This window comes from Belonocnema kinseyi, chromosome 7 (genome assembly GCF_010883055.1).
Source record: "Belonocnema kinseyi isolate 2016_QV_RU_SX_M_011 chromosome 7, B_treatae_v1, whole genome shotgun sequence".
NCBI lineage: Eukaryota > Metazoa > Arthropoda > Insecta > Hymenoptera > Cynipidae > Belonocnema > Belonocnema kinseyi.
The window spans coordinates 43,235,524-43,250,272 of record NC_046663.1 but is presented as its reverse complement, the minus strand read 5'-3'; the positions used below and the strand labels follow the sequence as shown (position 1 = coordinate 43,250,272).

The 14,749-nt window shown below is 29.3% G+C and overlaps 1 protein-coding gene across 1 annotated transcript in view; it reads left to right on the top strand.

The window, feature by feature from the left end:
* The window catches only part of LOC117176284 (gamma-aminobutyric acid receptor subunit beta), a 325,198-nt gene that overhangs the window by 197,363 nt on the left and 113,086 nt on the right, over positions 1 to 14,749 (top strand). The window contains exon 4 of the mRNA XM_033366468.1: positions 7,841 to 8,067. Within this exon, the coding sequence (XP_033222359.1) occupies positions 7,841 to 8,067 (227 nt within the window). The remainder of the gene's footprint in view (positions 1 to 7,840; positions 8,068 to 14,749) is intronic.

Genomic DNA, 14,749 nt, shown 5'->3' with positions numbered 1-14,749 from the left:
CTAGGATAGTTGAATTTTTGACCAAAGAGATACATCTTCAAAAAAAAAAGATCTTTTTTCAACCAAAAATTGAATAATTAAATTTTTAGAAGGAAAATAAATGTTCAGCGAAAGACATATACTTTTAACTAAACTTATGAAATATTTAACTGAAATATAATAATTACATTTTCAGTTCAAATAAATAATGATTTTCAACCAAAACAGAACCAAAATTTTTATTTAAAAAATAGTAAAATTTTTTGCATACAAAGAATGAATTTCTAATTAAACGATAAATCTGCAACAAAAAACAATAATTTATGAAAACTTTCAACCAAGTAATTTTATTTCTAAACCAGAAGAGGAATTTCCAACTAAAATAATAAACATTTAACTGAAATACTTGAATTTTTGAATGAAATAAGAATTTTTACACAAGAAGGGTAATTTTCAACGAAAACGATAATTTTCTGCAAAAAAAGTCGATTAAAAAAAAGTGGATTTCAAACGAAATAGTTGAATTTTTAATTAAAAGAGGCAAATTTTGATCCAAATTATTTAATTTGGAAAAGAAAATATTAATTTCAACTTAAAAAGTATATTAACATTTTCAGTGAAAGGAATCAATTTCCAGTCAAAGTGATGAATTTTTAACAAAATTGTTTAATCTTCAACTGTAATACTTCAATTTTGTGCCAAAAAGATGAATTTTGAAACATAAAGATTAATTTTCTAAACAAAAGGAGAATTTTTCACAAAGCACATACATTTTCAAACAACTAGTTTCATTTCTAAATAAGAAATATCATTTTTCAACCAAATAGTTGAGTTTTCATAAAAAAAAGATACGTCTTCAACCAAAAATAGAAAGGTCAAATTTTCTGTTAAAAATAGAATTCATTAAACAAAAAATCAACGGATTTTCAGCAAAATATTTTCATTTTCTGATGAAATAGTTACATTTTTAATTTAACAAATGGATTTTTAACGAAATAGTTACATTTCCAACCAGATTATGATTTAATTAGAGCAAACTGAGATTATCTGAAAAATGTGCGGCTGTAGATAAAGCGAAAATCACTTTTCAAAATTGACTAAAATTATTAAAATAATGAAAACTTGAACTTTACTGTGGTTAGAACTTAAGTCCCGTTTTTCTAATAAAGTTCTTGGCCATTTCCCGGTTTTTTCGCGGTCAATAAAGTTAACTTGTTCAATACATTTAATTTCTATTTTCACAGATTGTGGAATGACATCTACACTGATCGATAGTAACTAGCTCTGATGATAATACAGATTCCTTCAAATTACTCTTATCATAAATGTAACACCTGGCTTGAAATAGCATGTATTTATGAAAAAATATTCTTCTTTCGATCTCTCTAATAGTTTAATGGGAAAGTACCCGGCCGGCAATTGGAACCTCTGTGGTTCGATTCCCAATGGAGCGAAGTGGGAAGATCTTTTTTCAGACAAATTTAATTTTAAAAATATAAAAATATTTCAAAGTTCTTCTTAAGAAAATAGAATAAGGCTTTTCTGAGGCTAACATTGCATTACATTAATTGACTCTATCCCTTTAATTTATCTTTCTACTAAACTTTCCTCTTACTCTACCGGCAACCTTAACCCCAGAACATTACTTTGTTATCGCTTAGCTTAATTGCACACTTTAATCGTGCTTCAGGTGAGCGTGTGCTTTCTATACATTCACATGAGCTTCCCCAGGATCCATCACTATAAACGCGGTTCGCTATTGTACAAGTCCCGGCAGCTCGTATCGAATATCTGCCAGGGCGCTTAACACCCAAGTCAACCCTAACTTTCATGCAGCATATAGGCTTTCGTCAAAGAGAAAAAGAGAGAGCTTAATGCCTCGCCACTAGCAGCTCTGAATTCAACCCCTGGGAAAAAATATAGGCAAAAAAGTGCACGCGAGGAATTCGGGGAGAATGTCAAAGTGGAGATTTTTTTTTCTAAAAATGTTTCACTCTCAGGGATAAAACGATGACATCCGCATGATGGGCACGTGAGTACGTAAAAGTTCGCGTTTACTGTAATTTTCAAGAAGTGAAAAGAGGTAATGGAAAAGAAGACTTTTTTTACAAATGGAATTTCGGAAGCTAAAGACCTCGATGCTATTTTAAGTCAGAGGATTTAATAAAATTTGCAGATTTTTTGAGTAAGAGAAGTCAAAGTAATGAACAAGCATACGTGGAGGTATCAGCAAATACGCATGTTCAATTCGTGTTTTGAAACCACTCAAATGTACAACAATAGACTTAGGAGCATGCTGCATGAATGTTTTGTTACGGTAGTTCACATCCCTTGCCGTGTCTTGCAAACGTAAAGGCTTTGATCCCATCATTCGAAGTAAGTTTCTCTGTATTCCTTTCTCAATCCATTCTCATGATCTTCTAGAATCAGCACATAAAATAAACGGTATAGAATTAAATAAGCTGCTCATTTGGAACGATGGATGTTTTAGAATCGAAAATTAATTCGTAAGATGATTACACTTTAGTTTATTTAATTTTTTTTCGTTGTAGAAGCATCATGCTATTTTTTTTTTAATTTATAATCCTTCGACACATAGGTAATCACCAAACTTGTAATTTTCTAAAGTAATATGATTCGTTTTCACCCATTCTCGTTCAAAATGGCTTTAAGGAAATCCATACACATTAACTGGACAAAAATGTGAGAGTTTTTCAATTGAAGATTAGATGAAGTCATACCGTTTTTTTAAAGAAGAAGTAGAAGTCCATTTTGCGAGATTTTCTTTTTTTATTCAGCATCGAAGTTTATAATCTTTCAATTGAACGCCAAAAAATTGGAAATATTTAAAATATATATATAATGGCTGAATGCACAAAATAACAATGAAATTGGATTTTCTCAGGAACCCCACCTTTTGGATTTAAATTTTTGTAATAGGCGGTAATATGAACTATATACCTCTTAAGTTTATTTCGCGGTAAACCATAACTTCATATTGACAAAAACTATTTGTGAAAAATCGAATTTTTGCATTTTTATCGGAAACAACGAAAAGAAAAAGAAAATGTGTACACAAAAGTTTACATATCTATATAAGTAAATTATACCTTTAAAAAATTCCTTTCTTAAAAACGGTTGAAACCTAATAAAACTGAAAGGATGCCTTTCTTATATAAGCACATACACTAAACAAATAAACTCCAACTTTTCTATTTATTTTCAATATTTAAAAAAGTTTCGGTTAATATAAAAAGAGCATCCTATGTGTTGTATGCATCCTAAACAATTTTTGAGGTTCGGAAATGTTTTAGTAATATAATTTTTGATTATATTCTGTTTTCATTGTGAAGGAAGGTTTTATCAAGAACGAAATTCAAAAGGATGTGTTACATATAACCATTTATTTTTAACAAAAATTAAGTGGGCTTTTTGAGAAAATCCACTTTCAAGAATTTGAGGAAAACAGCCTTCATTTTCTGATTTTTTAATTGTGTATCATTCTTTTGGGATCAATAAAAAGAGTAAGAATTTCCACATCGAATAAAAAATAAGATTACGAATAACGATGCTTATTCTGAAAATACTGCATTTTGAAAAAAAATCTCTTTCAATTTTTTAAAGTTCGTCTTTCATTCTTATTATACTATTTTTGCATATTCTATCAGCATCTTATAAAAGGAAAGTAACAATAATCAATATAACATTGTTTCACTAAATGAAGAAAAATAAAAAAATATTATATTTCAAAAACAGACTAAAACTAATCAAAATTGAAAAAACAATATTTTATATTAATATAATTTTCATAATAAATATTTTAGCTAAAAATACGAAGTATTATCACCTAATCTAACCAAGAGTTACAAGACTCGCGCGATGCGGTCCACATAACATGCTTACATTTTTTAAATTGGTTTTTTTCAAGAATTGCCGAAAAGTCTAACTAATTACTTTATTATTTTACAAGTTTGGTCATTGATTACTAAAAGGACAATACATTCAAACAAAATGCCGAATCATGTAAGTTCCCCTTCTTCTGATTATTTAAAGAACTTTCGAATCACTAGAAGACGTTTGCTATATATCACGAAAGATCCTATCCTCTTTAGAAAGAATTTAATCATGCTTGAGAATTTAATAATAAATATTGACTTTCATTTTTGCAGACGACCGATTAAAGTATCTTCAACTTTATTAGTTTTTGCGACTCCCAGAAATGTTAAATAAATAAAAATACTTGAAAAACTATATTTATGGAAATGGCCACAAAAAGTGCCACAACGCATTTTTCTACATAAATCGCTCAGAAACTGTTAATTCTTTGGTTTTAAACGAAGAAATATTTCTTATTTATTAAGAAATGAAATGCTTTTTTTATGACTTTGCACGCATTTAACTATTCTAAAGATTCTTAAAATTAAACAAGACTTAAATCTGTATAATAACTATACGTAAATAATTTATAATTTATTTTAGTAAGAAAATTAAATTTTTTATAAAGTTAAAAATAAGTTCATAAATATAATTTTTCGCAATTTGCGATGATTAATTGTTTAAATTCAAATTTTACGCATGAAATTTAAGAGAAATGAGTGTACTATTACGATTATTATAAATAGCTCTATTTTTCCAATTCTTTTTTGAAAATTGTAAAGAAATACACATTTTGACAATCTCTGTATTAACAGGCTAATTTTCTTCGCGAAATGTTTCAAGGTTTTTTAAATTACTTCTTTCTGTCATTTCTTGTTATTTAACAAAAATTTCATTTGTTTGAACAATTTCCCATTTTTACTATTCTTCAAAGAATGAACTTAATTGTTCAAAGGCATGCCACATTTTCAAAATCGAAATTTTTTTATCATTTACTTAGATATCATAATAAACAATAGTAAAGCCTCTTCACTATCGTCAAGGTAGCAGTTGTTGAAAAGTTCGTCTTCACCTATTTTAAATTTTATTTGATATATTTTAAAGATATATTTTATTTTAAAAGTATTTTAATTTATAAGTTCATCCTGTTCATGGAAAATAGGCAAAAATACATGTTTGTTTATAAAAATTGTTAAAATAATTAGAAATTGCTCTAAATTTAAAAAACACTATAAAAAAGGCATCGAAAAGACATTCTTATAAGATTCTTTTGAAAAATGACAATAAGAAAATAAAATGGAAAAAAGATTGAAATGTACATTTTCTTGTAAATATTGTTTAAATAATTAACAGATACTGTTACTTTAGTAAATATGACAAGAAAGAGTTATTGAAAATACATTTTTAATTTAGTATACGAAAAAAATGAAGCCTATTCTTTCACATATTTTCAAACTGGTTTTTGTTTACAAAGATTGTTTAAGTAATTGCAAAGAAAGTAGCTGTTGTCAACTAATTGGAATAGTAAATTAATTTGTCTCAATCTCTATGCAAAATGTATGAATTTCAACAACTAATTAGTGCAAATCGGAAAAAATTAAACTTTTTAATAAATGTATTGATAACTTCATACAAAAATTAACTATCAGGCCATGAGATGTTACAAAGTGTTTGCGTATAATGTCTGATTAACGTGTAATTTATGTATAATGTTTGATTGAATTTCCGAAACTTTTCGAGCAGTGGCACACTCGCAAAAGAAATTATTTGTTATAAAATAAAAAATATTGCTTTGGTTAAAATACAAAACTAGCAATTAAATATTGTGCGTCTCAAGCGATTTTTGTAAAAAAAGTGCTTTTTGACACATTTTGCGGAATAATAGTATTGAAGATAATAATCAAACTAAATAACTGTAAGCCTTAATATAATTTCTATACAGGTGAGCGAATTATCCCAAAAAAGTTGCTTAGAAATCTAAGAGATTGACCAGTTCCTTTCAGGACCCTATGTTTGATTTAATTCTAAAGTTGTCGCAATATCATGACTTTGATGCCATTTTTCTAAAAGTTTCGCAAACTTGAAAATATTTAAAATAAAAAAAACGATCTTCTCCTTCCCTCCTTACAAAATTTGACTTGTAACACCTGGCAAAATAATGATTTTATTTCTGAAAAAGGATTTTTCTTTTATTCCCTCTAGTAGATTAAGGCAAAAGCACCCGACGGGTGATCGGAAGTTCTATGGTTCGATTCCCAGCAGAGCGTAGGAGATCTTTTTTTCAGAAAATATTTATTAAAACAAAATTTTTAATTCATAACTCCATCTAGTCTAAAAATACCTCCAGAATTTCTGTTATTCTTTGATGATAATAAAGCTTCCTTGAAAAACTTAAAAATCTTGAAAATCGTCATATTCCTCTTCAAAACATCGAAAATTATTCATTCGAAACAAAAACAGCAACTAAAAAGCGATTTAGTACTTATAAACATAATCAGGAGTAATCCGCACACCTAATAGTCCTCTATCTATAACAGTTAAGAACTTAGTGAAAGTAGACTTAATGTTCAAAAGCTTCTATGGGTTCTTATCATCTATTATGCTACAGAATTCAGAAATAATCCACATTCAAGAAACCTAGTTAATGCAATACTGTCTAGGAATAAAATCAAAAAGCACAATTTTGAAACAAAGCTTTAAAATTCTTGCTAAATTTCCTGTCTAATTAGCCCTTTCTTAATTAGCCCTTAATTAACAGATTCTGAATGAGTAAGTCAGAAATTGCGGTCTAATTTCCGAGTTTTGTCAATTTTATAGATTTGAATTCAACTCCAGACAAAATATAGAAAAATAAGGGCAACATTTTTTTAAATGGCGCAAAACAAGCCTCAAGTTATCCTCTTTAGAATTATCCAAAGAAGTTGTAAACATGTTAATTAATTCTTAAATTATCATAAAAAATTTAGAGAAGAAAATCGGTGGTCAAGAAGTGACTGTCGTCAGTCAGTGCCCGACCATCAATTTTCATCTTGCACAAGTCTACACATTTTTTATGACAATTCGAGAAACAGATTTTTCCAGGGGTTGTTAAATCTTGAAAATTCGCAAAAATCAGAAAATGGACTGATATTTTGTACTTACTATCTCTGTACTTTATGAAAAATGCTTGAAATAGGATGCATGTTTTGAATTACTAGAATATATGTTGTTCTCATACTCCTGGATTGCATTGTATTAACAAAAGCGAACGTCCGACAGTTTATCGAAAATTCGATACCTTATTAATAATAACTTAACTTGAAATTTTTCCGCCGGGAAACTTTATATTTGAATCTAATATGTCCATTTAAATATGCTAAATAGCCTTAGTACGTTTATTTTCTATTTATTTGATATTGGCATTGATTAAAGCGTATTCTATATAAAAATAGGGAAACTTTATATTCCAAACTAATATGTTCATTTAAATATGCTAAATAGCTTTACTACGTTTATTTTCAATTCATTTGATATTCGCATTGATTAAAGCGTATTCTATATAAAAATATTAAAATTGGTTTTATATGAGATGCAGTTTATTTCAATTTTATCGATTTTGGTAAAAAAAATACTAAGACCTTTCAAACAAATAACAGAGAAGAGCATGCTAAATTTTTAAAGGAATGTAAATTGATGTATGTATGTATGTATGTATGTATATATATATATATATATATATATATATATATCGTTTTAAAGATCGTTTTATCACAACTCATCCTTCATCTCATCAACTTCTTCAATTTTCTGGCTCATTAAACGCGAAGTGGTTATTGATCTTGTTTGAATATTGTCATACATCTGACAATGATACCGATCGATACTATAAAATTTTCTTTTGAGATTTTAAAATATCTTTCCATCGAAATCACTTCGCCGTTGAATCTTCAGATTAGATATAAAATACTTTGCATACTTAAATGTTTTCTTATGTTTCATCGGGTAGGACTTCACGTTGGACTTTTACTTCCGGCAATTCTGGAAGGATCAACGACTATCATTCAAAAAGCGAACAGGCGTGGAAACTCTGAGCGTGGGCTCGGAGTTTATCAAAAACATTTGGGTGCCGGACACATTCTTTGTCAACGAGAAACAATCATATTTTCACATCGCCACCACCAGTAACGAGTTCCTTCGCATTCAGCACACAGGCAGCATAACACGAAGTATACGGTGAGTGAACGCGTGGTATTTGCATTCTAACTATGAGATTTACATTTTATGAAAGTCTTATGAAAGAGATTCATGACGTTGGAAAGTGCAATCGTAAATTTCATCAGGATCATTTAAAAAAACATAAAAAATAAAGAAAGGCCACAAAAAATGGGTCTGAAATGTGTAAAGTAAACTGTTGAATAGAAACGACACAAGCTGTTTAAATCATACCCCTTTGTCTGACCAAGGTGTATTCTAGGGTGGTCCAAAAATGCTTTGAAAAATTCTTTCTTTTGATTTGTATGAATATCCCCCCAAATTTAGACCGAATCTACAACAAATAAAGGCCCCCAACATTTTTGTACAATAATCCGCAGAATGTGAATCAACAATTGCTTCTTGAATTTCACACCCATGCTTCTATTTAAGAAGTATTTTTTAAGCTAGTTGGCATGAGTAATAAGTTCAATATTGTGTTGACAATTTAATTTAAAAGAGTGGTTGTGAATAGCGATTTGACCAGCCCAAAGTTATGAGAAACCATTAGTTACTGAAAAATTATCCTAATTTACCGATAAATTAACATAAATTATTAGACATTACTATAGATTTCTGGATACCTCAAAATTTAAAAAGAAATGTTGAGTTTCAAGTTGATATATCCACCTAATATTGATGATTAGGATTTTTTGGTTTAAAGAAATGCATTTATTTTTTGCGAATGGAAACAAAATTGGGGAGGATATGCATACAACTTCAACAAAAAAAAAGGTTGAACCACCCTAGTGTCTACCGGTCAATTCTTACTTTATGCTGGTCAATTTCATAACGTTTAAAAGATATGAATGATTTCTGACGACTTTTTAAGATCTCAAGATATTTCAAAAGATTTTAAAAGATTTGGATGATTTCTAATTTGTTCACGAGAGAAAATGATCATTCTTTTGGAAAATTTAGTGTTTAAATATATAACGTTGCTAATTTTTCTTAAAATTTTTCTCTTAAAGTCGGAGTTATCATATACTTTTATAAAATTTCTTGTTCAAGATCTATTTTATAATTTTTTTTTTCCGGCAATTGTCTGAAATAATTCAGAAATACATATAACATTACATCGAAAAATCTGCTAAACCATCACAAATATAACATGTTTCTCAAAAATTCACGGATCCAAGTCAGCATTATACTTCATTAAAATGGTTTTTTTTAATCCAGGTATAAATCTTTTTAGTAAAGAATTTAGTAGAACCATTTTCGTAAAATAGAATGAAAGAGCTGGGTCAGTTAATTAAGTTTCCTGCCATTTCCCGGTAAACATAACTCCCAGTATTTCCCTGGATTTTCGGTGAATCTTCGAGCCGAAAAAAAAAATTTTGAATTTTTATTATGGCTGGAAAAAATCTTTTTCAATATATCAAAATGAGTCCTCATGACTTTTTTCAGATTTTTAATACGATATCTTTAGTTAGCAAAAACTTTTTGAAGTTTGAGACTTCGAAAACAGGGATTTTTTGAATATATTTCAATGCTGGTTCACAATTTCTTCATGGAATTAGTTTTTACTGAACGAAGTTATTCATTTAGATCTTACAAAAGATTTTCAAAATTTGTTACTGTAAAACAAAAATCTGGCGATGAATGTAGTTACGTAAAATACCAGTTTTATTTCAAAATCGAAGTTACGAAAATAATAAAAATAATTTCAATTTTGGCGTTTTATTAACTAAAGTAATATGTGTCCAGCTTGAAAAAAAGTCCATGTAATGTGCTATTTCTCTGTCATTTCGTATTCATTTGAAGATTATTTAAATTTAACTCTAGTTTTGCAGCTCTTTGTTTACTGTAAGAGTAATCCAGAACTTTTTCTTCTAAACTTATATGTATTTTTAGGTCTTAAAAGACCCCTTAAAGCATAATACAAAAAATGGATAATTTTTTACTATTTTTTATTATCTTCGAAATTTAGATTTTGAAATAAAAATTATATTCTACGTAACTAAATTCATCACCAAAATTTTCTTTTACAATACAAATTTTTTTAAATCTTTTGTTTTATCAAAGTAAATGAATTCGTACAGTAAAAATTATTTCCATGAAGAATTGATGCCCGAAAATTTAAATATATGGAAAAATTCTCTACTTTCAAACTTTAGAAAGTTTCTGCTACCTAAAGATATTGTTTTAAAAATCTGAAATAATCATGGGGACTCATTTTGATAAGTATGTAGAAAAAGATTTTTGCTATTCTTAGTCGAAATTAACACATAATAATCATTTCGGTGGTCTATTTTATAATTATTATAAAATAAACCACAGAAAAAACTATACCATAAAAAACTATATAAAAACATCGAAATTGATCGTGATATGAACATTTTTTGAAGCTGAGAAATTTTATTTTACTCAATGATGCGCCAAAATCGTCATTATAGTCATTTTGACTTTTCCGTCTAAACTTATATGTATTTTCAAGTCCTAAAAGAACCCTGAAAAGGATATTAAAAAAAATTATGATTTCTTACCATTTTTTATTATCTTTAAAACGTTCATTTTCAAATAAAAATGATTTTTTAGGTAACTGCATTGATCACCAGAATTGGTTTTACACTCAAAGTATTTAAAAAATCGTTTATTACATCAAAATAAATGAATTCGTACAGCAAAAACTAATTCGATGAAGAAATGGTGACCAAACATTGAAATATATCGAAAAAATTACTGCTTTGAAAGTTTCAAACTTTAAAAAATTTCTGCAAACTGAAGATATTGTTTTAAAAATCCAAAAAAAATCATGAAGACTCATTTTGATATGTGAAAAAAAAGATTTTTGCTAGCCATAGACAAAATTCAAAAATATTGTTTTTTCACCCGAACCTAGTGGATATCCTGATCATATGCAATCCTATCTCTTTCTAATTATCTAAAAAAATCGCATATATTTTCGTATAAGTATCATATAAATTATTCTTTTTAATCGCACCTGAATGCACGCAAATCATAATAACGAGAGATCGATTCTGTTAAACGTGAACAAGGCAAGCTAGCTGATGAAATTCTGGTTTCGAAAAACCCCTTATTCGCATTTCCCCTTATTGGGCACGATTTGATTCCACTTCAATGACTATCAGTCGTTCGTTACCAGTCGTACCAACGTCATTTCATCGTTTACCTAATGTCCTCTATTTTTCTCTAGCTCCCATAGCGAGAGATAACCGCACCAATCAATCTCCCTAACTGCTATCGAACGACTGTCACGAAACTGCAGCAAATTGAGGGAGGTATGAGAAAAACTGAGAGACTATTTTCTCTAGGCGGGGAAAAAAAATCGAGTAGTCCCTAGACTTCTTTTTTGATTTATTATTTATAATTAGATCACAAAAATCACATTAATTTCCCAAATGTATACCAACACAATTTCGGCATTAAAATAGTATGAAAATGCCAATTTCGGATGAAACGTTAGACAATAATTCGTTTGAAAAATATGTAATTTTCTTTTTTGGATATGATACTTATCTTCGAAAAATAATTTACGCAAGAATCAGGGATCATAGTGGTTCAGCATTTTAATTTCAGGAAAATAAGGGAGTTATTTTACGAAAAAGGGGATTGTTTTTCTTTTCAAAATACAAATTTGATTAAATCAAATTAATAAATCAAATCCTTCATGCAATATCAAATCAAGGTCGGGTAGAGGAGACCACCTTACAGTAGATACATAATGATGCGGCAATAGATAATCATTAATTATCATTAGTACAAATGGAAGTAAAATAATTAATCATAAGTTTAATGTAGTAACACGTGTCGTGTTTTAATTATAAATTATATTTAATTAATTATGTAACATATATTATTATTTTTAATTGATGATTGTCTTACTGTGGAGTCATTATCTACTGTAGGGTGGTCTCCCGTAAGTCTATATGAATAATGAGGTTTGAGTTTCTGCGTATATAGAATCAAGTGCTGTTTTGTAATTTTGCAGGAGATCCACTTTAAGTTTTTAATTTGACAAATTAAATAATTACACTTTAAAATGCTGAAACTGGTTTTAAAAGTTGGTTTAAAAATTCTAGCCTTCTAATTACACAGCCCTAAAAAAAATTATAAGGTATTTTGGGTGGCTGAATCTAAATCCGCAGTCGAAATGCTCTTGCTCTCTTCCTAACATAAACAAAAAAATGTCGTACATTTTACAGCTGCACAGATAAAATGCAGAAGTTGCGACGGACCAGACTAGTAAATTCTTACGTATTTTGGATCGCTAAATCCAAATCCGAAGTTGGAATTCCGATATAAATTTTTTTTTCTGATCTAAATATTTACTGAATGTAAAAAAAAAACTTTTGTACATTTTATATCCGCAAAAAAAAGGAAAACTAAATGAACCGACGGGCTAGTTTAGTCAATCCTTTAGTATTTTAAGTCACTGAAACGGAATCCGAAGTCAGCTCTTGTTTTATCCCTAACCGCAAAAATATATTTCCATCGATTTTTTTGTTATTCGAAAGGAAACAGAAGGTAACTTCTGAATTCCAATTTTGAATTCGGATTTAGCGACTCAACATGCGTATGAATTTACTAGCCTTGTCCGACGGAACTCGTACTATTTTGTGGGACTGTAAAATGTACAAAAAAATTGTTTTTTGAGATAACGAAATTTTAAGAGGAAGCAGAAAATAAAAGCTAACGTTGGAATTCCGACATCTGATTCGGTTTCAGCGACTCAACATATGTAATCATTCACTAGTCTGTTCCGACGGAATTTCTAATTTTATATGAAGCTGAAAAAGGTATGAAAAAAGTGTTTTTTGAGGTTACGAAATCGTAAGGGTAGGAAGAAAACAAGAGCTAACGTCGGAATTCCGACTTTAGATTGGGATCCAGCGACCCAAAATACGTCAGAATTCATTAGTCTGATCCGTCGGAACTCCTACTTTTTTCATGGTGTTTTGTCATCATTGACTTACGATTTATCGTAAAGTAACTGATCGCAAATACCGTAGAAACTAAAAACCGTATTTAATTTTTTTATTTAAAATATTCAAAACGCTATATTTTTTGTTTAAAATTTTTTGAAATCTTGACAAGTTTTAAATTATTTTTTAATCTTTTTAAAATTTCTAAATATCTCTTTAACTTATTCAAATATTTTCTAAAATGTTGTACTCTTGCAAAATTAAAATATTTTGCTTTAAAAGGTTTTATATTCTTATGCGCCATTTTTTTACTGTTTTGAAACCTTGTAGTATTCCTAAAACGCTTCTAAATTTGTTTCTTTTAATTATCAAAAATCCACACTATGCTTTATATTTTTTCAAAATTTTACAAATTTAGAATTATTTTCGTTTTTTTTTAAACTTGTAAGATTTCTAAATATCTTGTAAATCATTTGAATTTTTCTTAAAATTTAAAAATAATTCTGCATAAATTGATTAACCTTCTAAAGAAATTTTTAAATCATTCTCACTTTCACCAAATTCTATGAAAAATTCAAAAATCTACAATTTTTTTAAACTGTTTTTAAATTTTGTCAAGATATAGCATATTTATCAATCTGTTCAAAACTTTACATATCTTTTGAAGCCCTTTAGTTTTCCTACAATTTTTTAAGTTTCTGCAAAACAGAAAAACTCAAAACTTAAAAAACTTAGAAAAACTTATCATTAATCCTTCAAAGGGGGAGGCTCGGTAAGGCCGGTTTTTGCCTAATTTATTTTTGGACCAAAAAATCTGAAAAAATCATGGTAGTATCTTATAAGTCTCCCGAGTCGATTGCACGCTAAACGGACTACCCTCGACCCCCCAGCCACCCCCACCCCCTACAAATATAGGAAACACCACTACCCACCAACTGTATTTTCGAGAGATTTGACACTCTAAAACATGTATTCTGAGGTTAGCTCGGGTTTACTATGGTTTTTGGGGTCGCCGAATACAAATCTGGCGTCCTTTGACTTTTATCGCGTCAGGTTCAAGGTCATTGGAAGGTCAAATCGAGAGAAAACGGTAAAAAAAATATATATATATGTTATAGGTTTTTGGGGTCGCTGATTACGAATCTGGTGTCCGCTGACCTTTATCGCGTCAGGTTCAAGGCCATGGGAATGACATATTGTTTTATTTTTTCAGCGTTTTTTATCGATTTGACTTTCAAATGACCTTGAACCTGACGCGATAAAGGTCAAAGGATGCCAGATTTGTATTCGGCGACCCCGAAAACCATAGTGAACCCGAGCTAACCTCAGAATACATGTTTAAGAGTGTCAAATCTCTCGAAAATACAGTTGGTGGGTAGTGGTGTTTCCTATATTTGTAGGGGGGGTGGGGGTGGCTGGGGGGTGGAGGGTAGTCCGTTTAGCGTGCAATCGACTCGGGATACTTATAAGATACTACCATGATTTTTTCAGATTTTTTGGTCCAAAAATAAATTAGGCCAAAAACCGGCCTTACCGACCCTCCCTCTTTATTCTAACTTTTCCTTTTTCAGGAAATAAAATTGCTCAATTGGAAATGTTCACACACAACATTAATTATACATAAGATTCTTAATCTTTATTAATAGATAAACAAACTGAAAGCTGCCACTGCAAGTCCAATCAGGTTTTCGACAATAATTTAATCCAAATTTCCGAAACTTTAGGTATGATTCTCGGCTCAAATTTGTATTTTCAATTTTAGTTTGCTTCCTAAATAT